Raw genomic sequence first — 24,946 nt, forward strand, 5'->3', positions numbered from 1 at the left:
TACAGCTTGCACTTAAACCATCATTTCTAAGTCTGAGTCTTTGAAAAGCTTCACGTCATCAAGCCCAAGCCGTTGATTTATTTAAATTACCTGCAGAGAGGATATAGAGATAAATTGAACTACAGATCAACACTCTCAGGAGTTTAAATAAACTGAGCAAAGAAGGAAGGTTTTACTATTGAAATGTTTAAAGGATAGCATCTTGCAGAAAATAAAAGTTGCAGGAAATAAGAAATGGTTTCTTTTAACTACTACTTAAGTGCTTCTCCAATGCTCAGAATTGCAAAGCTCTGAGGCAGTGCTGGCTACCTAGGGACTGTTAAGTGCTGTCTGGGGACTGTCAGGATGTGGAGGCCACACAGAGCTGTAGCTAGACTGGCAAGGACACAGGGGAGGGTTAACAGCCAATTATTGGCTCATTATGGTAAAATAGTTTCTTTTTTAAACTGTGAGCCTTTATTTGGTATGAGTACTGTTTTTTTTTTTTTTTTTTTGCCAGTCCTGGGCCTTGGACTCAGGGCCTGAGCACTGTCCCTGGTTTCTTTTTGCTCAAGGCTAGCACTCTACCACTTGAGCCACAGCGCCACTTCTGGCCATTTTCTATATATGTGGTTCTGAGGAATCAAACCCAGGGCTTCATGTATATGAGGCCAGCACTCTTGCTACTAGGCCATATCCCCAGCCCGAAAATAAAATAGTTTTTTTCTGTGTTAGTAATTATCTAAAAGCACTATGTAAGTGTCTAATCTTTTCAATAGAAATGCACAATCTATTTTATTCTTCATTAGCTCTTCTTAATTTTATGCCCTTGAGCAGAAAAGAATAGAAAGGCTGATCTGCTTAGTTTCCATTTTGTTTCATTTCTGTAGATACTTAGAGAGGAAAAATGTAAATGCCTGTAGGGAGTCCTGTAGAGTTAATTAATTAATTAATTAACAAATACATTAATTACCATGGCTGAATTCTACCTGGTACATTTTCTTATAACCAAGCACCAGTATTTCTCAGCACTGTGGCTGAGAAATGTGCTCTTTGTTGATGGTTACTTAAATGAAATGACCTGAAGCAGTGAACATTTTGACATTTGCTCTTGAGCTGAAATGTTCCTGCAACACCGCTGTAGTTTTCATCAGGTCCTGGCTCACCTGTGGCACCTTCACAGGATCTTGTGGTAGGTAGTTCCATGGCCCTGCTGTTCTCTTGTTTACAGGAGCTGGGGGCTAAGGGCAGGATTTAGGGACTGGGACAGGACTTTGGTAACAGTAAAGATATTGTTACTTGGGTTGGAGGCATGGTTCAGCTGGTAAAGTGCTAGACATTTAAACAAAACAAAACAAAAAAAAAGAAAAGATTTTGTCATCCCACTCTTCCATTCTGGTTTTATTTCATCCCTTCCAGGAGTCTGTGCCTTCAACTTCCCCAACGGGTACACCCAAACACAATATGAGGAAAACCACAAGCACAGAGGACCCCAGGGCACCCCAGTCTCCCGGGCTGTTTATGATGTCTCCTGTTGGAATGGGTCTGGGCAGCCTGAAGAGTGAGTGTGTGCCCTGTGGCTCCACCAAGCAGCGCGCACAGCCAGCCACGCCATTTGTTGGCCAAAGTTCCAGTAGTCCAGGTAAAAGAGGAGAAAGAATGGCATAATGAAGCAAGGAATTAATGAGATCTTTCCAGAAAGCTGAGGGGGATTCATTATATGTGGACAGAGGCCAGCAGTGAGATGATCACTACTGGGGTTTGAATTCAGTGTCTCATACCATCTCAGCCAGCTTTCTTAACTGGTGTTCTATGACTTGAGTCATGCATGCCCCAGCACAATTTTTAGCTTGTTATTTTGGAGATTTTGGAGATTGAGTCTCCAGGACTTTTCTGCCCAGGCTGGCCTTGATCCTTGATATCCTTCAGATATCTGACTCCTGAGTAGGTAGGATTGCTGAGTAGGTAGGTTTGAGCTACCAGTACCTGCTGAGGTAGCATTTTTTTGGGGGGGGGGAAATGATAGGATTTTGATGTTACTTCTGAAGATTTTAGCATCTTAGATGTAGTTGTAGCCATTAAAGTTTATAAAGGAAATGATTGTTATGGTCTGTTATTTGAAGGATTACTAAGGCATTTTGTGGAAAGTGGTCTTGTGAGGGCCACACTGGCATGCTGTAGGTAAGTTAGAGGAGAGTGAAGGTGGTAGATTTGATCAGTGGAATGGAACTGGTTAATTGTAGTAGTTGAAAAAGAGTTATGCTGTGGGCTGGGCGATGGTGGCTCATGCCAGTAATGCTAGCTACTCAGGGGGCTGAGATCTGAGGATTGTGGTTGAAGTTAGTCTGGGCAGGAAAGTCTGTGAGACTTGTATCCAATAAACTATTCAGAAAAAGCTGGAAGTGGTGCTGCACCTCAAGTGGTAGAGCACAAGCCTTGAGCACAAAAAGGCTTAGGTCCCTGGACTGGCCAAAAAAAAAAATGCTGTGGGGAAAGTTTGTAACCTTTGGGTAGTGCTGTCACTGGAGAGGAGCTGCACACAAAGCCAGTTTTCATTTCACTGATAGACTATGACACCTGTAGTCGGCTACAGCCGGACGTGTTGAACAAAAAGAACTTAGCTTGAGGAGGTCTTGTTGCCATTTGCAGACTTCTGGACTGCCAGACTAGTGAGGAACAGAGGAAAGCATCTTTTACATCTTTTTCAAAGACAGCACAAATTTATTTAATTTTGTTCAGGCCCATCCCTTTCTAGATTCTATTATTTTTCTTCTCTCTCTTTTTCTGGATCCTCATAGAAGACCATGTCTGCTTGCTGGACTGCATTGTCGTGGATCTACAGGACATGGACATCTTTGCTGCAGAGAGATGTCCACGCGAATACTCAAAAATCTCAGAGGACAGTAGTGGAGATCTGGTCTTCCCCTCCTATTTTGTGCGACAAACAGGAGGAAGCCTCTTAACTGAGCCCTGTAGGCTGAAGTTGCAGGTGGAAAGAAATTTGGACAAGTGAGTGAGTGATCTGAATAAGTGTTTATTATAAGTAGACTCTTAATAACTTAGAAGTCATTGCTGTGAAGGCAAGTCAGGAAGAGCATAGATATTCACTCATTTCTTCACCTCTAAAAGTGTTAATTGGAACTATGTGTAGGTATGAGGACTGTCTTGAGAGAAGAGAAAACTTCTGCCTCCATGGGATTCGTATTTGTGGAGGGATGTACATAGATGATGAGGAAGGTACATGGATGGTTCTAATTTGGGTTTGATTCAGTGATAAGAAACTTTGTACCGGCTGGGGATATGGCCTAGTGCGCAGTGCTTGCCTTGTATACATGAAGCCCTGGGTTCAATTCCCCAGCACCACATATGTAGAAAATGGCCAGAAGGGGCACTGTGGCTCAAGTGGCAGAGTGCTAGCATTGAGCGGGAAGAAGCCAGGGACAGTGCTCAGGCCCTGAGTCCAAGGCCCAGGACTGGCCAAAAAAAAAAAGAAAAAAGAAAAAAAGAAACTTTGTACAAGATTACACAAGTGCCTTGGAATAGAGAAAAGGAGACATGGATTTGCATGGTGAGAGGGGGATAATGGGGGGGCAGGCAAAGTATTCCAGAAGAGGTAGGCATTTTCATTCTGTGTTTGAAATATAGTAGATTTTGGGCCTGCTATTATGATTCACCCTGGACTAAGGACTGGCCTTAATTTACTCTCCTAGCTGGCCTCAAAACACGGACTCTGGTTAAGAGCATTTCTTTTATGGCTGGGAATGTGGTAGAGTGCTTGCCTAGCATGCTTGAAGCCCTGGGTTCGATTCCTCAGTACTACATAAACAGAAAAAGCCAGAAGTGGCGCTGTGACTGAAGCGCTGGTGTGCTATCCTTAAGCAGAAAAGCTTAAGTACAGTGCCTAGGCCCCGAGTTCAAGCCCTGGGACTGGCAAAAAAATAAAAATAAAAAAGAATACTTCTTCATTCTCATTAGTTCTATATTTTCCTGAGAAACTTGTTGAAAGTGAACATTCTTAGAACCTACCTGAGAGTGCAGAATCTGACTCTCAGGGTCAGTGCTCAGGGCCTCTGGGGGCCTTGCTCATGTGCCATGCATAGGAAGGAGGACCACTGACTATAGTTTTGACAGACTTTCAGTGTGGGGCATAGTTAGGAGAATGAAGCCACATTTTGTGTCCCAACTCAAGAGGGAAAGTGTGGCCACATAGCAAAGAAGTGGCTTTGCATTGGTGCCATTTTGAAAACCAGTCTTGTCACTTCCATACTGGTGCTTTCAACTCTCTTTGACTACTCCTTTCCTGGTTCCTGTTTGGAGACGTCACTTCATGCCACATTTTTAGCTTCTCCCTGGACGAATGCTGCAGTATAGCCATTGTCACTGGGATGTTTGCATTTCATTTGAACTTGTTATTCAAGTACTCCCTGGCTGGCCATTCAGTTATGGTTGGCATGAGCTATATTTGATTTTCCTGGTTTATCCAGCTAAAGTGGAACTTCATTATTTGGAAATTAAGCACTTTGTTTTCTTTCCAAGCAGTGCTTTAATAATAATTAAAAAAAGCCTTGCTTTTCTGCTTAGCTAAACTCTTTGCCTTGCCCATTAGTGTGGATGGACAGACAGGTGTGTTGTTCACCCATAGAAGGTGATGCTAAACTCCAGGCGTGTTCCTTTAGAGCAGGGGACATCAAAGCTCTTGGTAATGCTTCCCAGTTTCCCTTGTTGTTTATGGCATCAGTCTTTTAAAACATCACTGTATGTAGTAATTTTTATTTATGTATTTGTTTACTTTTTTGTGGTGCTAGGAATCACATCAAAGGCCTCACACATGCTAGGCAAACACTCTACCACTGAGCCTCATCACCTCCCCAGAGTCATATTTCTCTTCCCCCTTAAATCTATGATGGTACATCACAAAGGGCAGAGCGAGCTCTTTGGTGTTGGCATGAGGTATACATGTCCCTCAGTCCTGGGTATATTCAAGGTTTACTTATATTCATCCCAGCTAGGATGAGTCATCTGTTTAGATGTTATCCTAATTAACATCGTATCTGTGCTTAATAGGAACTATATGTTTTTTTCTTTTAGTTACTAAGTCTGAAGAGTTAAGAGTTTGGCATCTTTTCCTTACTGCTTTCCAAACTGTAATATTCAAGTTATTCCTAAGTACCATGGGATTTCCCTTTGCAATAGGCCAGTTAGTTCATGTTACATATCTATATGTGCATGTATTTGTAGTACCAGGGATTGAATACATGCTAAGTATGTGCTTTTCCATTAAGCTACACTCCCAACTCATTTAGTGCAGATTCGGTTTGTGAGTCTAGTTGAAAGATGATACCCAGTCATTTCTACTTGCTTTATTTGGAGATATGTGACTTTGACATTGAAAATTAGAAATTAACTGGTTGATAAATTAGGCGGTACATTTTAGCTCTTATGTTTAGGTAGAAGCTATGTCAGTGTTAAGTTAGCTAAACGAACTGAAAATGAACTTTTTTCTTTTTCATAGAGAAATAAGTCATGCTGTTCCAGACATATCTATCCATGGCAATCTCTCCTCAGTCCACTGCTCCCTGGATCTGTACAAATACAAGCTGATCCGAGGCTTACTGGAGAACAACCTTGGAGAGCCCATAGAGGAGTTTATGCGACCTTACGATTTACAAGATCCAAGAATTCATGTGAGTGAGGCCTCATGTTCTTCTGTAGTTCCCATGGGCTCAGCTGATTATTAATCTGTGTGTAATTCCTCATATTCACCTGGAGAAGGAAGACAGCACAGGAAGCGAGCTATACTTCCTGACCTGTTGTCTATTTTCAGGTGTCGTCGTGGTCTCTATGTTAATGAGCATTTTCCTTTTCCAGACTGTTCTGAGTGGAGAAGTGTACACTTGCATGTGTTTCCTCATTGATATGGTAAATGTAAGCCTGGAGCTCAAAGATCCAAAAGGAAAAGAAGGTGCTGGATCCCTAGCCAGGTATGGCTTTAATTCTGTGATGTTACCTCATCATCTACATTAGAACAGAGCAGATGGCACATCGAGGGTAACCCACAGTGGATGAGGTCTGCCAGTGCTTCTTGGTTTGTCTTTCTTTTTCTGGGGATTATTCCCAAGGTCTTGCTTGTGCCTTCTATAACTGGGTTTCATCCCAGAGGGCTTTCTTTTTTTTGGCCAGTCCTGGGGACTGAACTCAGGGCCTGAGCACTCTCCTTGGCTTCTTTTGCTCAAGGGTAGCACTCTGCCACTTGAGCCACAGCGCCACTTCTGGCCTTTTTGTATATATGTGGTGCTGAGGAATCGAACCCAGGGCTTCATGTATAAGAGGCAAACACTCTTGCCACTAGGCCATATTCCCAGCCCCCAGAGGGCTTTCTTAAAAGTTTAAATTCATAACCAGCATATGTTAGACTATGCTCTAGTAATAGCTGGCTCCACATACATAACAGTGTTTCTTCCTTAAGCTAGGTGCTTATCCTGTGTGTCAGGTTGCTTTGCTCCTTTAGTCACTCAGAGTGATATTATTTTGTTCTATTTACTTTTGGGCAATGTTATATGTTGCCTAGGTTGGCTTTGAACTCCTGAGCTTTGTAAGCAATCCTCCTTCCTTACCTGACTTTAGCTTCCTGAGTTGCTTGGCTATACCTGGCTGATAGAGCTTTAACATGACAGATAACAAAATCAGAGCCCTTGAGTGGTCTCAGGTGGCAATTAACAGTGGCACATGTTGGAGCTACAATATGGTAATACCAGCAGGGAACAGTAGGGAACAAGCGTGTACCATTACATTTGACTTTTGCTGACTTGTGGTCTCAAGAACTTTTTGCTTGGGCTAGTCTGAAACAGTAATTCTCCTGATCTGTCTTCCAAGTAACTAGGGTTGTATGTGTGAACCACTGTGCCCAGCCAAGTACCATGGTCTTATGCACAAATTTGGGCACACTCAGAAGAGAGAAACTTCTAGGCAAACTAGAAGGGATCCTTGGTATATGTTGGGGATTATGTCTAGTATGCAGTCTTCTCAGAGTTCTGATGGGAAATGAGAATGACAGTGAGTCAAGAATATTATGATACATTGGGGGCATTTTTATTCCTCATGAAGTTCTTATGAGCAAGTTCATCTCTTTGGAGGTAAAAAAGTGAGATGTGCAGTATAGTGCCACAAAATCTATTTTGAGAGGTCTGCTAAGAAAATCAACTTAGGACCTCAGTGTGAAAGTTATTCTCCTTCAACAATTTACATATGTCAATGAGTTTTCTCTTGTTATCTAAACAATTTTGTAAAATAGAATTATTTTAATGTTTCTGTTTGCTTTCTCCCTTTTAGATTTGATTTCAAGAAATGTAAACTGCTCTATGAAAGTTTTTCCAACCAAACCAAGTCCATTAATTTGGTTTCCCATTCCATGATGGCCTTTGACACCCGCTATGCTGGGCAGAAGACGAGCTCAGGCACCAACAATGTGTTCAACTGCATCTTTCAACCTTCCAAGAACAGCAGCACCACCCAGGGATCCATTCAGATTGAGCTTCATTTCAGGTAGTGGAGCCATATCCTAACTTCACCTTTCTTCTAGAGACATTTCCTTTAGTGGCCAGCAGGCCAAGTCGATGTGGGCTTTTCAGTAGCAAAGGGCTCATTCTTGTAGTTTAATTGATTGGCCAAAAGATGTCTCTGTTGCCTTAAAAAAATGGTAGTTTAGACTTGAACCTGGTCCTTAAAACCAACCTCTTTGTAAACTTTAATTTGTAAAATGACTTGGGGAAGGAAGAATTAAGTTGGTTTAAGAAACAAACAAAACAAAAACTTTTGCTTTGTAATCAGTGGGGGTTTTGACTTGCATACTTATTATCTCTTCAGGCCTTCTAACTCATTTCTCCACAAATAAAGCATTTTTACCTTTTTGAATTAGAGTATGTTTTCTTTATGAGAGGCACCACTGAGTATGAAAACAGCATATATTTTGGAATTAGACAGACCATGGCTCTGACCTGTGATATTCTTCTTTCCAGTTATGTATTTTAGCACAAATTACCTATTGTCTTTCACTGAGATATAATTTTGTGTGTGAATGTATGCTGGTACTGGGGCTTGAACTCAGGGCCTCATACTCTTGCTCAGCCTTTTTACTCCTGGATGGTGTTTTACCATTTGAGCTATGCCTCCAGTTCCTGCTTAGCTTCTTTGAGACTCAATTTCCTCTTTTACTTAAAAAGTAACAAACAGGCTAGGTGTTGGTGGCTCATACCTATAATCCCAGTGACTCAGAAGGCTGAGATCTTAGGATTTTGATTTGAAGCCAGCCTGAACAGGAAAGTCTAGAGACTCTTTGTCTCTACTTAACCACAAAAAATCCTGAAGTAGAGCAGTGGGTCAAGTGGTAGACCACTAGCCTTGAATAAAAAAGCTCAGGGATAGCACCCAGGCACAGAGTTCAAGCCCAGTGACTGGCAAAAGACAAAAACAAAAAACTATAACAAACAAAAGCTAACAACTGTTCCTACTTCATTGGGTAAAGGTAAGAATAAAATAATAGTCTGGTTGGCTTATTGCTTGGCATACATAGAAACTGTTGTTGTTATGACTGACAAAGCTTGTGCTATTTTATATTTTGTGAACCTTTATGATTAAATGAGCAATAGATCTGAAAACTAAAGAATCAGGTTTGTCCTCAAGAAGTCCTGAAATGAAGATCCAAAGGGAGCTCTTCAGATCCAATGTCAGTTCCATTCTCTTAGGAAATATAAGCCAAGTGAAAAGGCTGATTAAAAAAGGAAAAAAATATGATCAAGAGGATTATGTTATACATTCTTATTAGCTTACATTAGTTATGCATTGTTACCTTTCCACACGTTTATAATGTGTTCCAGTCTCACCCCCTCTGTTGTTTTGAATTGTTGTGTTTACGTGTTTGTGTGACTGATATGTCAATGTGCTGTTCAGAATTCCTCAGAGTTTAGGGTTCTCTCTTTTTTTGGGTGGGGGGGAGTCATGTGTCTTTAAGAGGTATAGCCAAGGAGACATTGAAGCTTTTGTAGGAATGTTTATCTAAAAGTTCAGTAATAGCAATGTTAGTGGCCTCTTGCTAGGTTTGCTCAAGTCTGCAGAGTAGGCCAACTTTTCCCCCTTACAGATGCAGAGGTACATACCAGAGAAGGCAAGTGCCTGCTGTGTGGTCACATGGCCTGAGAGACCAGTAGGCAGAACTCAAACCTGGGTCTCTGACTTTAGTTTTTCTAATTCTTGGGGCCTACCAGCTCTCTGACGATTGTCAGATTGTAGCCATATGGTAGTATGTTGTGTGTGGTGGCTTCTCTGTTGGAAGGTGGTTGTTGGAACAGGAAGCTTGCATGTAGTTGTTCCATCTGCTGAGACAATTTCTTTTTGGGTTTGCTTTATTATTACTGATCTTGATTTCCTAAACTGCTGACTAGTTGCTTCCCATCTCATGTTTTTAATACACAAAGAGTCTTGAAATATTCTGTTCATATTCTAAAGGTATATAATTTCTTGTCAAATAACGAAGTCTTAGCTTGACTCTTAACAGAAGTACCATTGTTAGTGAGAGGCGTAAACTGCTCTCTTGATTGGAACTTCTGAACACTTTCCGTGTCTCAAGAAGAATTACTCTTCTGTTGGGATTTTGTACGTCAAATATAAATCATTTCACAGTGTTTAAAGGCTTGAAATATTTTCCAGAAAAGGGATCTGACACACTGTGACTTTCCAGTTAGTACAGAGCTCTGACAATCTATGTTCAAAATGGGGTGGAAAATTTTTACTGAGAGCAACATTTTTTCTCCATTACGAAAGGATTTGTTTCTGTGACAGATGCTGTGTCTGTACAGAGACAGGCATCGACTTGCCCTTTTACTATAGGCCGTGAGCCAGGCTTAGGACAAAGCAGAGTCTGGGGAAACCAGCCTAAGAAATAGCACTAAATAAGCCTTTCCCAAATAGGGCAGGGCACTGGGTTCAGGAAACTGCACAAGCCTAAACCTCTGAGTATACTGTGGTTTGAGGCCAGGCCTGAGTGTCCTTCTTTGGTTTTCATCTAAGTATGAACATTGGAGTAATGAGGACTGTAATACAAGGTTTGTGTCCCCTTCCCTTCCCCATCCCAATTCTACATCTACGGTGCTTGGGGAATTGACAAATGCTATCCCATTTGTTTTCCTTCTTAGGCTAAATGATTGAGGCTCAGGTGACTATCAGCCAAATGAACCATCTAGTATTAGTATGTGAACTTGGTATTTATTAGAAAGTAATCCTAGACAAGAGGGAGAGGGGCAGACAGAGACAGAGACAGAGAGAGGCCCATATTTATCTGACACCTGCTGCATGTCAGTGCTTTTCCCCTTACAATAGTAGTATTTCCTATTTCTGAGTTAGTACACAGGTCAATGACTTACCCATGGTAGCACAAGGTGTGAGTGGCAGTGGATATCTGGGTTTCAGACTTCAAAGCCTGCTCTGTGGCTACTACACCACCATTTCTAGCCTCAGCCCTGCAGGTTGGTAGTCTCCTGGCTGAGATTCTTGGGGCCAGAACCTGTGTTTATGGTTTTATAATATTTGTATTACTTTGCCAGAAAAAAAATCTTTATTTCCAAAATCCAAATGCTATCAGTTTCAGATGTTGGTGCATTTTGGAATAGGAATGCTCCCTCTGTGTTGACATTTTGGGTCAGATAATTCCTTGCTATGAGACTATCACGTATTTTGTGGGATAGGTTAGCAGCATTTCTGGCCTCCACCTACCGTATGCCTTCATCTTGACAATCAGAAATGTCTCCAGACACTGCCAGGTGTCTCTTGGGGCAGTCATGTTAGTTGAAATCACTGGCTGTGCTTTTTCCTAGTATACTTCTTAATTGAAAAAAAGGCAAGAAGGTCTATACTACATGTGTTGGTTTTTAAAATTTTAGCAAGGATTTATTTTAGGAATAAAGGATAAATTAAGGAGACAAGGGAAAAAAGAGAAAAAATTCCCTATGCAGGAAATGACAGCAAAGATTCCTATATGTGTTCTTAAACCAATGGTTGGAGTTTATTGATGCTAGAGCTGTTAGATTAAGAAATACTAGAATAGAGGTAGGCATGATGATATGTCTATAGTCCCAGCTAGTCAAAAGGGTGAGGCAGGAGGATTGCTGGAGCCCAGGAGTTGGAGGTTAGCCTCAGATAACCAGTCTTAATAAGAAAAGGAGGGTTAGGAATGTGGCTTAGTGGTAGCTTGCTTGCCTAGCATGCATGAAGCCTGGGGTTCGATTCCTCAGTACCACATAAACAGAAAAAGCTGGAAGTGGTGCTGTGGCTCAAGTGGTAGAGTGCTACTCTTGAGCAAAAGAAGCTCAGGGATAGTACCCAAGACTGGCAAAAAAAAGAAAGAAAAGAAAAAAAACAACCCAGACTTTTAACACCTTGGAATATTTCTTGCCCAAACTGAGTATTACCATTGCAGGTTATTGAAGTATTGTGCTTCTGATTTTTTTTTTCTCTCTGTCTTCTTTCTTATAGATCTACAAAGGATTCCTCCTGTTTCACAGTAGTTCTCAACAACCTCCGTGTTTTTCTCATATTTGACTGGCTGTTATTGGTTCACGATTTTCTCTACACTCCCAGTGACATTAAGAAACAAAATGTTACTCCGTCTCGGCATCGAAACTCCAGCAGCGATTCTGTTATAGTTCCCAAAACCGTTAAGAGTGGTGTAGTTACTAAACGGTCTTCCCTTCCTGTATCCAATGAAAGGCACCTGGAGGTCAAGGTCAATGTAACAGGTGAATCTGTGATTCATGGATGCTTAGTTTGGATGTTAGCTCCATGCCTGTTGTACAGGATGAAGTCTTGGTTCCTCTCACTTCTGGATGAGAGGAACATCTTTTACAGACCAATGAGTACTGAGATTCTTGATCTCCATTTTCAGTTGTGCGCTGTCAGGCCCATTGAAATCTGTGGGGGTATCTTGTCCCCTCCTCCACTTGTCTGGTGCAATTACAAAGTCTGAGCAGCTGTCTGGACAAGGATCTTTTTTCCTAATGTGAAATCTGACTTGATTTTTTTAGTTTAATCTTTAGGACCTCCACAGATGTGCCTTCCAAATTTAGTATGAGAAAAATCTCACTTTTGAAGATAAATAAATGAATAAAATATTCTTTCCAAAAAGGAATATTTTTCTTTAGGATGATGTACTATGACTTTTATTAATAATTAGGCTCTTCTGGAGCATCTCTGTGTTTAGGTATTTTTACTGTTAGATTTGTGATATCCCTGCCTACTTCCCAGTTGTTCTTACAAAGCTGGCTATTAGGATAAATTTTAAGTGGATTCAGTTACAAAAGCTTGGTCTTTACATAGTTTTTTGGTGAAAATTCTATAATCCAGAGTTTGACCTTTCTGTTCTACAAATGAGTTGAAAGCTGGCTGTGCTACTAATGTCAAAAATCTTGACACAAACTGATCTATATTCTTTTTGACAACTTGATCAGCTACAAAGAAGTTGTTCTAATGCCTTAGGTGGCCTGACCAAAAGTTGTTATTCGAGTTTGCTTCCTGGAGTTTTAAACCATCCTTGGGTAAAGTATCTGTTTGACCTCCCGGGAAAATGCAGTTTCTCCTTCTATCTTACATGTGTATGCTAGTGAGGGAGACTGTATCCCAGTCTTTCCTGCCAGGATGCTGCTCTGATGGCTCAGCGGTACCTGGATATAGGTTTGTACAAGATGACAGTGAGCAGAATTTTGACAGCTATCTCAGAGTCCAAATCTCTGTCTGGTCAGTGTTCTCATGTGGTGGGTGTATGCTCCTTCCTTTGTGGTTGCCTGCTGCTTTTCAGCCTTCTATCTTGACCTTGATTGACCATACTATCCTTTCCAGGGACTGAGTTTGTGGTTGTTGAAGATGTGTCCTGCTTTGATACCAACGCCATTATTCTGAAAGGCACCACAGTGCTCACCTATAAGCCCCGCTTTGTTGACCGACCCTTTTCAGGAAGTTTGTTTGGCATCGAGGTAAGCAGTCTATGTGTTGATCACAACACTGCCTGCTAGACTTGAGAGAAGCATCTGGAAAAGAATTTGCTTCCTAATCTCTCACAATTCATGAAGTCAGAGGACCCCTCCCTCTAGCCTTCCCTTTCTTCTCACATCTGCTAGATTACTGCACTGTGAACTTGCAGAGAGGCTGTACTCCCTCCCTTCCTTAGGAAGTTCAAGGACATCCTTCTAGTCCCTAATCGTATCCAGCCCTTTGTTGAGTCTCTGGTTCAGGTTTACTCCCTGGTGAGTCTGTGCAGGCAAGGCTGTGTGGTCTTCATTTCCCTCACCAACTCCTTTCCTCACACTGAGCCCAGTCCTGTGAAGAGTCATCTAGGCTTTGCAGTAGTGGAAGCAGGCCCATTTCCAACAGGTGCTAATAAGCATGTTATGTATTCTGTTCTGGGATTTCTGATCTATAAAATATAGACTCTCTAGTTTGAGAGTTATGCGTGATCGGAAGGACAGTGATATGACATCATCAAGGAGATAATTTGTACCAGAGTGTCTTTTTGTAACCTGGAAACTTCTTTATGTGATATTGAACAAAAACTGCTCTGTCTTGTGGAAACCAGGGAAAACATGGCAGATTATATCTCTGTTATATATTCTTAAATTATTGATCTCAGCTAATATTCCTGTCATTACACTGTTTGAATGCTGGCTCAGGCGTTCTTTTCCTTTTATGGTTGGATTTTTTGTTACTGTTTTTGTTTTTCTTGCTGTGCTGGTGCTCAAACCTACCCATAGTAGGCAAATGCTGTACCACTGAGCCACATTCCTAGTCCTACCACTGAATTTATTGTGTCTTCTTTTTTTCTACTGGTATTGCTCACAGGTTGAATGAATAAAAATCATTTCATGATCATGTTCCCTCCTTCCCCATATACAACAGAATAAAATGCGAGATTTTATTTCTTGACCACTTGTTTATGTAATGGAAAGAAATCTCAGTTCAGGAGCAAGGAACCACATGCTGGGGCAATGTGAGTGGTCATGAAATCACAATTCATCTGCTGGCCAGGCTACCACAATGCCAGCTTTGACTGAAAATCTTGGTGATTGATTAACGAACTGTCAGGTACAATTGGGTTTTGTGTAGCAGAAGCCCCTGAAGGAAAAAGGAAAATGAAACTTTGCTGCTCCAAAGTCTTAGAAAAACTACATGGCAAAATATTTGAGATTCTTGGGAACTCCTCCAGTCTTGTTATTTTGGCAGCACAGCTGGAGTGGAATTCTGAGACCTCCTTGATAGGTCATAGGAGAGAATTTATATAAAGTACAATGAGTTAGTTTTGAATGTGGTAAACGACAATAGTGTCACTTGTTTTTTGGTAGATGTAGGAAGTCCTCCACAAAAGCAGAGGCATATGAATTGAGAGGCCCCAAGTAGACTCTTTCTTCTTTCCCCTGTGCTCCTCTGAGCACAGAACATACTCTGGTCTTGGGATGGACCCCTTCCTCACTTCCCTCCGTCTCCTCGACAACGTAATTATTTGTTATTTTAGCATGCTGGAACATTTCAGGCATAGACAAAGTACACAGAATAATGTAATGGGCCCTGTGTGCTCGTCATTCAGCTTTAAAAATGAATGCTTTTTTAATTGCAAAATTCTGAGAGACAAAATATTTTGCTGTGTTTTTTTTCTTAAAGGAAAGTCATATTATAATAATGATAGTTATTAATTATTAATGAGTATTAGTTTTTTAGACAGGGTCTTACTGTATAACCCAGTCTTATCTGTGACTCACCATGTACCCCAAGTTGACCTCAAACATAAAATCCTTTTGCCTTAACCTTCTCAGGAATGTGCCACCAAACCTGGCTTTGTAATATTATTTTGGCTAGGCTGTGTTTTCACATAATCTGTATTGTAACTATCTTCCTACATTTTATATGATTTTTTAAGCTGTCTTTTTTCTACTTTATCAGTTAGAAAAACAGAATAAAGAATCTAGAATCAGATGCAACTATGTTTAAAAATCCTGTGGCCTGGCATGGTAGTAATATGCCTGTATCCCAGTACTAAAGAAGCTAGGGCTGGAAGATTAGGTATTCAAGGCTACCCTGGGCTACAAGGTGAAACTCATTTCTCTACAAAAATAAAACAAAAAATTTAGGTATGCTTTGAGCTCATTGTGAGGTTTATAGGAATGAACGCATGTTAGATGTTTAAAAAACAACCTGATCCTTACTCAGTACCCATTTCAGTTCAAATGAGAAAGGAGTAGTGTACATACTAAAGATCTTTACATAACTTGCTGATCAACTTGGAAAAGTGACAGGCTCTACACTTTACTTGCACTTAAGTAAAAATATACTCAATATCAATTAAAAGTGTATGTGTGGCTGGGGATATAGCCTAGTGGCAAGAGTGCCTGCCTTGGATACACGAGGCCCTAGGTTCGATTCCCCAGCACCACATATACAGAAAAGGGCCAGAAGCGGCGCTGTGGCTCAAGTGGCAGAGTGCTAGCCTTGAGCGGGAAGAAGCCAGGGACAGTGCTCGGGCCCTGAGTCCAAGGCCCAGGACTGGCCAAAAAAAAAAAAAAAAAAAAAAAAGTGTATGTGTGAAAGAAATCAAACCAGAAAAATATGTGAAGAACATGTGAAGAATTGTGAATTGGCTAACCTTGTGAATTGGCTAAACCAAGTCTTTTAATGCTACCCATAAAACCTCAATACATTATGGAAAGCACAAGCAGTGGAGGAAGACAGTGGGGCCTGAGCTCTGGCAGGAACCTGGCTAGAAGCCACTACCTTCTTTTGTTAAATGGCGACAGTGTTCTATTGAGAAGATTTGATATAACCTCAGTTGCCCTTAATTTTTTTTTAACTATAAAAAAGGGTTTCATGAAATGTTCTCTTTTGCATTATTTCCTCAGTTACTAGAGAAGTGGGATGACTGGGTCCAAAAACATGTGGTCTTTAATGTTTTTGGGATCTGTTGACCACTGCCTTTTTCTCTGGTGAACATTGTCCATGCTCCCAGCAGTTCATGTGTGTCAGTGTTCTCTCAGGGGTCTGTGAGCTGATTTGAGACATCTGACAACACATTGCTCTTGAGGTCTTTATGTTGGTAAGTTGGCCCTTTCTAAGTCAGACAGTAATCCTTGCTGTATTGCATTTCATTGCCTAGGTATTCTCATGCCGACTAGGGAATGAGCAGGATACGGCTCTTTCGATCATTGATCCAGTACAAATCCAGGTGGAGCTGGTGGGGAATTCTTCTTATCAGAACAGTTCTGGATTGATGGATGCCTTCAATAGTGAGGATTTCCCACCTGTCCTAGAGGTAAGGATTTAAAAAAGCGACCTGGGCTTACTCTGAGCCCAGGACCATTTTAGTTCCTGAAGCAGATACAAAATAAATAGGGTATTATCTAGAATGTTGGAGTCTTGAGGAGGATGAAAGACCTTTTAATTGCTTGCTGTCATCTTGAAGTTCTATGCAAGTTTATAGGAAGTAGAACTTAAACTTGGAATATTCCTTGTGGGTGGTGCACAGGGTCAGAGGAGTTCAGCTGAAGGGCAGGATGCAGAGGTAGATCAGCAGAGAGGAGAGGGAGAGCATTCCCAAGTCAAGAAGCCAAGTCAGGGTGAAATCAAAGGAAGGTCTGATGAGAATGGAGAGGTGTGTGGGGAGGTGAGGAGGATCAGAAGTGAAGCCACGCAGGGGAGGCTTAAAAATGTGGTGTTCTGTTTCTTTGATGGGAGGGAAATACTTAATCAGTGCCTTTGAATCACAGGAGATTGAAAGGGAAAAGCCATGCTGATTTTCAGTTTTAGTGGCACTTCAGGAAAAGTAAGTGAATGAGTCATGGTTCAAGTCCAGAGTTACCTACTCACAGGGTCTGTGTTGCTTGTCCCTGAGGAAGAATGCATTTCAGAAAATACTAGTAGCAAACTTGCTCATATAAGGTTGTATGTGAAGTAAAAAGAGATTAGTTTTGGGGATTAGTTCATTTCAGAGATTTCAGAGATTAAAAAAATTAAATAGGTCCAGGCTGAATAGAATAACAAAACGTTGCCAGTAAGTAGTCCCATTTTTCTTGGAGCTGTTCCTTCTGTGATCTTGTGCTTTAGTGACTAAAGTAGGGAAATAGCCTGTAGTAGCAGTAATTGCTCCAGTCATGATCTCAACTTGATATTTTTTCATTTGGTACAGTTTTTTTTTGTCCATTATAGCTTACAGTTGAGACATCTGACATTGTGATTACTTGCTTAACTTCAAGATTTTTTTTGCGGGGGGGAGGGGAGAAATGAAGGAGGAGGTAACAAGTTGTACAAGAAATAGAATTTGAAATAGGGATTATATCTATATGAGGTGTGGATGCAGAAACAGATGCAATTAAAAATGAAAATTTTGTATTTTGCTAGATTCAGTTACAAGCCCTGGACATCAGACTGTCCTATAATGATGTGCAGCTGTTTCTGGCCATTGCAAAATCTATCCCAGAACAAGCAAGTGCAGCAGCACCAGACTCCACAGCCTTGGAAGCCGATTCTGTTAGCAGTCAACCCCCAGGAACATCTCGAGGAGGAGAGGAAGCCAGAGAAGGGACAAGACACACCTTAGATCCTGTTTTGGGTAGGTGGCCTTCAGTTTTCCAAATCCTGCTGCTTTTTAGGTTTTTGGATTTTATTTTTTTGCTAGTCCTGGGGCTTGAACTCAGGGCCTGAGCACTGTCCCTGGCTTCTTTTTGCTCAAGGCTAGCACTTTACCACTTGAGCCACAGCACCACTTCGGGCTTTTTCTATATATGTGGTGCTGAGGAATCGAACCCAGGGCTTCATGTATATGAGGCGAGCACTTTACCACTAGGCCATATTCCCAGCCCTGGATTTTATTTTGTATATTTAAATGTTTCAGAGTCAAGTTATTTCATTACTTAAAATTTTGTTATAAATATGGCTGATAAATATTTTTTAAATTCAAAAACAAACTCAACATTGTAAACCAGCTGCTACACTGTTTGTTCTAAATTTTATCTTATGATCTCTTCCAGACTTGTTTAAGTAATACCCAAGTTTAATTTTAAACTTTGAGAATTTTCTGCCAAAGTTATTTTAATAGTACTACATTTTAGCTTTCAGGTTTTAAAACCACAGTCTCCATGAGGAAATGACTTAAAACTCCAGGGTGTATGTGCCTGATGGAGGACTGTGTTTGGAGCCCAGTTTTGCCTTGAAAAGTGAATGCTTTACTCAGCATCTCTGAATTTCTTTTATTCTTACATTGGATTATGGATTAATTTACATAAACTTATTTCCTAGAGTTACAGCTGGCTAGACTTCAGGAGCTGGGGTTCAGCATGGATGATTGCCGCAAGGCCCTTTTGGTGTGTCAAGGTAATTTAACACGGGTTCCCCATTAGCTGATTTATCTTGTCAGTATACTTCCTTCCACACCCTCATCAGTTCCAATACCAAGAATAGTGAAGAAGGGAGAAATCTGTGCTGGCTTCTGCTGTTGCTCCTAGGACTGCAGAGGTTACAATCAGAGTAAGCGAATAGTTGGCTGGAGAAAGCACTGCATTATAGGGCTTGGTACTCTCTGTGGCTTCAGGCTTACTGGGCGTCAGGGACTATGATTTTATAAGTATAATTTGAGTGCCTTTTAAATAATATTTTATGAAATTATATATATATATATATATATATATATATATATAATATATCTCCTATTCTGGGGCTTGGGACTCAGGGCCTAGGCACTGTCCCTTGCTTGCTTTTACTCAAGGCTAGCACTTTACCTCTTGAGCCATAGTACCACTTCTGGCTTTTTCTGTTTATGTGGTGCTGAGGAATCCAACACAGGGCTTCATGCATGCTAGGCAAGTATGCTACCCCTAAGCCACATTCCCAACCCTGAAATTATAATTTTATCTTTTTTGGGGGTTGATTGTGGGGCTTGAACTCTGGGCCTAGATGCTGTCCTTGAGCTCTCCAGCTCAAGGCTAGCACTCCGCCATTTGAGCCACAGTACCACTTCTAGTTTTCTGGTGGTAAATTGGAGATAAGAGTCTCGCTTTGGCCTGGGTTGGCTTTGAACCACAATCCTCAAATCTCAGCCTCCTGACTAGCTAGGATTGCAGGTGTGAACCACTGGCATCCGGGAATAATTTTATCTTGACATACAACTTTCTCTACCACTGAAATTACTTGTAAACACTGATTTTTCTTTTTTTACAATGACTGTAATGATAATAATTTAGCCATTGTTCACTTTTTCCCCCCTTTTCATGCTGGACAAGCACTTTACCATTCCCTTAGCCCACTTGTTTTGTATTTTTTCAATATTATTTACAGAGTCTATAGTAAACATTTTCTTTTTTGATATGAACTTGTATCCACATTTTGAAGTGTTTTCTTAGGGGAGGGACCTAATATTATAAATACTGAGTTAAAGAATGGAAAAACATTTTCAGGTTCTTCACTAGAACTGACAAAAAATGATTTTCTAGAAAGATTGTACTTAGCTTACACTCCAGCCAATTGTGTAAGAGTGTTTGTCTCAAGGGTAAAAGGTGAACCAATGCAACAGCAATACTTACAAAACCATATGCCTTAATCCAATTGTATAACTCATGGAGAAGGGAATGGGAAGTGGGGAAGGAGTGAGAAAAATGAGGGAGGAGGTAACAAGTTTGATAAGAAATGTACTCACTGCTTTATATAACCCCTCTGTACATCATTTTGACAATAAATTAATTAAAAAAAAAAAGAAATGTTTGTCTCTTTACCTAGAGGTTTGTGTCAAACTTTTTTGTCCTGTAAAAAATTAGGGTAGACTAGTTATATGGTTCTTTTTTACCTAGTCATCATTGCTTTTTAGTTAAATTAGTTTTATACTTCTTTTTTTTTATGGCCAGTCCTGGGCTTTGGACTCAGGGCCTGAGCACCATCCCTGGCTTCTTCCCGCTCAAGGCTAGCACTCTGCCACCTGAGCCACAGCGCCCCTTCTGGCCGTTTTCCATATATGTGGTGCTGGGGAATCAAACCGAGAGCTTCATGTGTAGGAGGCAAGCACTCTTGCCACTAGGCCATATTCCTAGCCCAGTTTTATACTTCTTAATGTCCATTTTTTCTATGCCTTTTACTCTTTCTTTAGTAATTCAGACTTTGCAGTCCTGGGGCTTTAACTCAGGGCCTGGACACTCTCCCTGAGCTTTTTTGCTTAAGGCTAGTACTCAGCTACTTGAGCCACTGCTTCACTTCTGGCTTTTTGGTCATTTATTGGAGATAAGAGTCTCAGGAACTTTCCTGCCTGGGCTGGCTTTGAACCACAGTCCTCAGATCTCAGCTCCTGAGTAGCTAGAATTAGTAAGAACTATAATAGCCACTGTTCACAGAGCGTTTGTTACATGCCAGGCTAGGAACTTGTTTGTTTGTTTCCTCTTCATATCAGTCCTGTAAGTGTCATAGGCACAGAGATTGGGGGGGGGGGGAAGCAACTCTCCCAATCCAACAGCTTAAGTTCAAGAACCAAGATTTGGAACTAGGCTACCTTGCTCCACTTACACTGTTTTATACTTTGCCCTCCTTTCCTTTCTCCTTTGTTGCTTTCCTTGTTCCTAGTCTTAGTATAATGCTGGCGCCTCTCTCTCTCTCTCTCTCTCTTTCTTAACTTTATCTCTGTGTACTGTTCTCTTCAACCCTTCCTCTTTTTTTTTTTTTTTTTTAACTGGTCCTGGGGCTTGAACTCCGGGCCTGGGCCCTGTCCCTGAGCCTCTTGCTCAAGGTTAGTGCTCTGCCACTTGAGCTACAGCACTACTTCCAACCTTTTCTGAGTAGTTTATTGGAGATAAGAGTCTCGTGGAGTGGGCTGGGAATATGGCCTAGTGGCAAGAGTGCTTGCCTCCAACACATGAAGCTCTCAGTTCGATTCCCCAGCACCACATATATGGAAAACGACCAGAAGGGGCGCTGTGGCTCAGGTGGCAGAGTGCTAGCCTTGAGCGGGAAGAAGCCAGGGACAGTGCTCAGGCCCTGAGTCCAAGGCCCAGGACTGGCCAAAAAAAAAAAAAAGAGTCTCGTGGACTTTCTTGCCTGGGCTGGCATTGAATTGCAATCCTCAGCTCTCAGCCTCCTGAGTAGCTAGAATTATAGATGTGAGCCATTGGTGCCTGGCCAACCCTCCCTCTTAAACCTTAAGAATGTTTCTGGGACCAAAGTTGTCCTGGACTGCCCAATAGGTCCCTATAATACTTGGTTTCTCTGCTTTACCTGTGAGTTGCCAGGGTAGCTGTGGAGATCAATGGAACTGCTCATCTTCTAATTTCTTTGAAGGCCAATTGAAAAAGGCAGCAAGTTGGTTGTTCAAGAATGCGGAGCCTCTGAAGTCTCTTTCCCTGACCTCCAGCAGCCAAGATAGTCTGGGAGCTGTGCCGGCCCCACGCATATCTGGAGTGGAGATCAAAGCCGAGAGCGTGTGCATCTGCCTCATAGACGACTGCATGGACTGTGATGTGCCTCTTGCTGAGCTGACCTTCTCCCGTGAGTGCCGTCCTGGCCCGCAGGTGCCTCGAGAACAGTTCAGTGATAGCTGGATTATTTAGGCCTGTCTTCTTCATTTTCAGTTATTTATTTTTGTGGTCTTGGGGATTGAACCTCGGGCCTTGCCTGTGTTAGGTTAGGTGCTTTGTCACCGAGCTGCATGCCTAGCCCCCTTTACAAAAATTTAAAGTTGTTATATAAAGATGATGTATGGAAGGTTACAGTTAGGTAATTTTGGACAATGTCACACTTTCCTAGCCTACTTTTAAATTTAATATGGATAAAACTTAGGTATACAATTTTACATGTCTTTCATTCTGTGTATTTTCCCAGAAATTTTTATTTACTTCCCATATTTTTCCTGCAATCTGTAGCTGAAGAATAATAGAAATTTGCCATTGATAAGATTTGCATTAACAGCTTTAAACAGAGCTGAGTTCTCCATTTGCTTATCTTTGATGTATCAGTATTATTGTGGAGACTGCTATTAAAGACATTTAAAAGATGACAGAACAATGCTTCTAATTGGTCTCTCTCGAAGGTAAAACAAAAATTCAAAATATAAATTCTGTTAGGAAGTTTACCTTTGTGTCTCCTCTGGAAGGCCACACACCAGGGGACACCACTAACTTTGTGGCCATGGTGGAGTGCTGTGTCCTTCCTGCAGCCCTGTAAGCAGTTAGGATAAGGCAGTCAAGGACAGTGGTTTTACCTTCCATTTTCCGTGGTCAGTTTCTTCTCCCTGTGTGTAAAGTTTGTTCTGAACTTTTTCTTTTTCTTTTGTGGTTCTGGGAGTTGGACCTAGGCCTTCACACGTGCTAGGCAAGAGCTCTGCCACTGGGCCACATCCCTAGACCTTGAATTTATGAGATAGGCTCTTGCTATGCAGGCTGTCCTCTTGTTTCCACTCCCAAGTGCTAGAGTTACAAGCATGTGCCACCACACCAAGCCTAATCCAACCCTTTGCACATTGTGATTTCAAGCATTAGGAGGACTATGAAATTAAAAGTAACAATTGGACTTATAACTTGCTATGAGTATCTTTGTTGTAGTCAATAGAGGTTGTTTCTTGTTTTTCTGTAGTAATAATGTTAATGTTTGAGCTAATATTTGGCAAGACCACCTACTTTTACCTCTCTGCCCTCTTTCTCTACATGTTGCAGTAGGTTTTGGGTATACCAGGCCAGAGCCATTTCTGTGGAGGAGACCCTTGCCCACTTCATGTGGTGTCACTAATTAGGCTTAGTAATCAAGATGAATAGTTCATTTGGTATTTTTTAAAAACTCAAAATTGATAAAAAAATGCACAATGACCAGAATAGCATACTTTTATATACTTTTTTTGTAAGGTCCTTAGTTTTAGCTAGAGCTAACATGTCTTTAATGTGATCTGTTTGCAAAGCTCAGTTTTGCTTGCTCTTGTCCTGCTGCTTCAGTAAGATTTGCTTTCATTGCAGGTCTGAATTTTCTTCAGCATGTGAGGACCAGTCCTGAAGGCTATGCCCACTTTACACTTTCTGGGGATTATTATAATCGAGCTCTGTCAGGTAAAATAAAGTATATGTTATCATAGAGTTTAAAAATACATTTAAATGTTTGCCTGGGCTCGTTGCCACATTCATTTTATATGAGGGAAAAAGTAGAGTCAGGGTGAGATGGAACAGAGAAGATTAAAAGCAAATAATACTTAAATCATAGAATATGAAGATTTTCTGTTTTCTGAAAACAGAAGTTTTCCCAGTTCTTTTTTAGTTGGGGGTAATACTGGTGTTTTATCTTCGGGCCCGTACTTATTCAGCTTGTTTGCTCAAGGCTGGTGCTTTATCATTTGAACCACATCTCCAGAATGACTATTTACTGGTAATTTGGGAGATAGAGAGTCTTGAGGATTTTTCTGCCCATGCTGGCCTTGAACCAAGATCTTCAGATCTCAGCCTCCTGAGTAGCCAGGATTACAAATGTGTGCAATCAGCCCCAGCAGTTTGCTCATTCCAGAACATTATGTTGCTCAGTGGTGAAGAATTTGTTGATTATAGCTAATTTTCAAGAGAATTTTATGTTCATGAACATGTTAAATCTCTTGCCTCCTCATTTTCTATTAGACCTATTGGATTCAAAACAGGGATATTAGCACATAGAGATGTTATTGTGTTTTAGTTTGCTTTCTTTTCCTACTCTTTAAAGCAAAGTACAGTTCATTAGAGCCAAGTTTTTCTAGAAATGTAAGACCTTAGGTATTACTGAAAGGCATTTTCACGTTTTCTTCCTCATATATTAGTCTGTTATTCATTCTTGAAACGAAATGCCCACAGCAGGCTACTTTATAAAGGAAGGAGATTTATTTAGCTCATAGGATTGGAGTCCGGAAGTCTGTCCAACTCTTCCTCCTCCCATTTTTTAATTCTTTTTTTTTTTTGTCTCTGGAGAGGACAACTGGCCTTACAGTAGAGGTACAGAAAAGAGGAGAGTAGCATTCAGGGCCTTTGAGGGAACTTGCAATTTCCTATTTCTTATGTAGAATCATGGATATATAGGAGTGTTTATATTTTCTTCAAGCTGTACAAATGTATATTGTTTAAATTCCTTTGTATATGTGATTTTTTTTTTTGCCAGTCCTGGCACTTGAACTCAGGGCCTGGGCATTGTCCCTGATCTTCTTTTGCTCAAGGCTAGCACTCTACCACTTGAGCCACATATATATATATAGGAGTGTTTATATTTTCTTCAAGCTGTACAAATGTATATTGTTTAAATTCCTTTGTATATGTGATTTTTTTTTTGCCAGTCCTGGCACTTGAACTCAGGGCCTGGGCATTGTCCCTGATCTTCTTTTGCTCAAGGCTAGCACTCTACCACTTGAGCCACATAGCCACTTCCAGCATTTTCTGTTTATGTGGTACTGAGGAATCAAACCCAGGGCCTCTTGCATGCAAGGCAAGCACTCTACCACTAAGCCACATTCCCAGCCCTGTATATGTGATATTTTAGGATAAAAGCATTAAGAAACTTAAGCTAATGAGAATCCAGATTTACCTACTTATTCAATTGGTAGATTGTTTGTATTACCACGAGAAAATGTTGTCAGTACTGAGGTTTGCAACTTGAGTGGCTCAAGAACAGGTGCTGCTTGCTCTGTAATAGATGCTTGCACCACCTCTGGGAGACCAATGTAGGAGTTATTTATGCTCGTCCACTTGTGTCTACAATAGCACTGACATCTATAAGGTGATCTGTAAGGTGGAGCTTTTTTTTCTCTCTTCTCTTTTTCTTTTTGTTGGTCATGCTGCTTGAACTCAGGGCCTGGATGCTGTCCCTGAGTTTTTTCGCTCAAGGCTAGCACTCTTCCTCTTTGAGCCACAGTGCCACTTCCAGTTTTTCTGGGTGTTAATTGGAGATAAGAGTCTCACAGACTACCCTCTCTCCTGTA

General features: G+C 41.1%; 1 protein-coding gene across 6 annotated transcripts in view; it reads left to right on the forward strand.

The window, feature by feature from the left end:
• The window catches only part of Vps13d (vacuolar protein sorting 13 homolog D), a 234,902-nt gene that overhangs the window by 58,036 nt on the left and 151,920 nt on the right, over positions 1-24,946 (forward strand). For all 6 annotated transcript variants that reach the window (XM_048350254.1, XM_048350255.1, XM_048350256.1 and 3 more), the window contains 12 exons: positions 1,399-1,621; positions 2,778-2,988; positions 5,492-5,663; positions 5,848-5,960; positions 7,309-7,521; positions 11,503-11,765; positions 12,862-12,995; positions 16,160-16,315; positions 17,401-17,611; positions 18,298-18,372; positions 21,313-21,519; positions 22,977-23,066. In XM_048350254.1, the coding sequence (XP_048206211.1) occupies positions 1,399-1,621; positions 2,778-2,988; positions 5,492-5,663; positions 5,848-5,960; positions 7,309-7,521; positions 11,503-11,765; positions 12,862-12,995; positions 16,160-16,315; positions 17,401-17,611; positions 18,298-18,372; positions 21,313-21,519; positions 22,977-23,066 (2,068 nt within the window). The remainder of the gene's footprint in view (positions 1-1,398; positions 1,622-2,777; positions 2,989-5,491; positions 5,664-5,847; positions 5,961-7,308; positions 7,522-11,502; positions 11,766-12,861; positions 12,996-16,159; positions 16,316-17,400; positions 17,612-18,297; positions 18,373-21,312; positions 21,520-22,976; positions 23,067-24,946) is intronic.

Source organism: Perognathus longimembris, chromosome 7 (assembly GCF_023159225.1).
Source record: "Perognathus longimembris pacificus isolate PPM17 chromosome 7, ASM2315922v1, whole genome shotgun sequence".
NCBI classification, from domain to species: domain Eukaryota; kingdom Metazoa; phylum Chordata; class Mammalia; order Rodentia; family Heteromyidae; genus Perognathus; species Perognathus longimembris.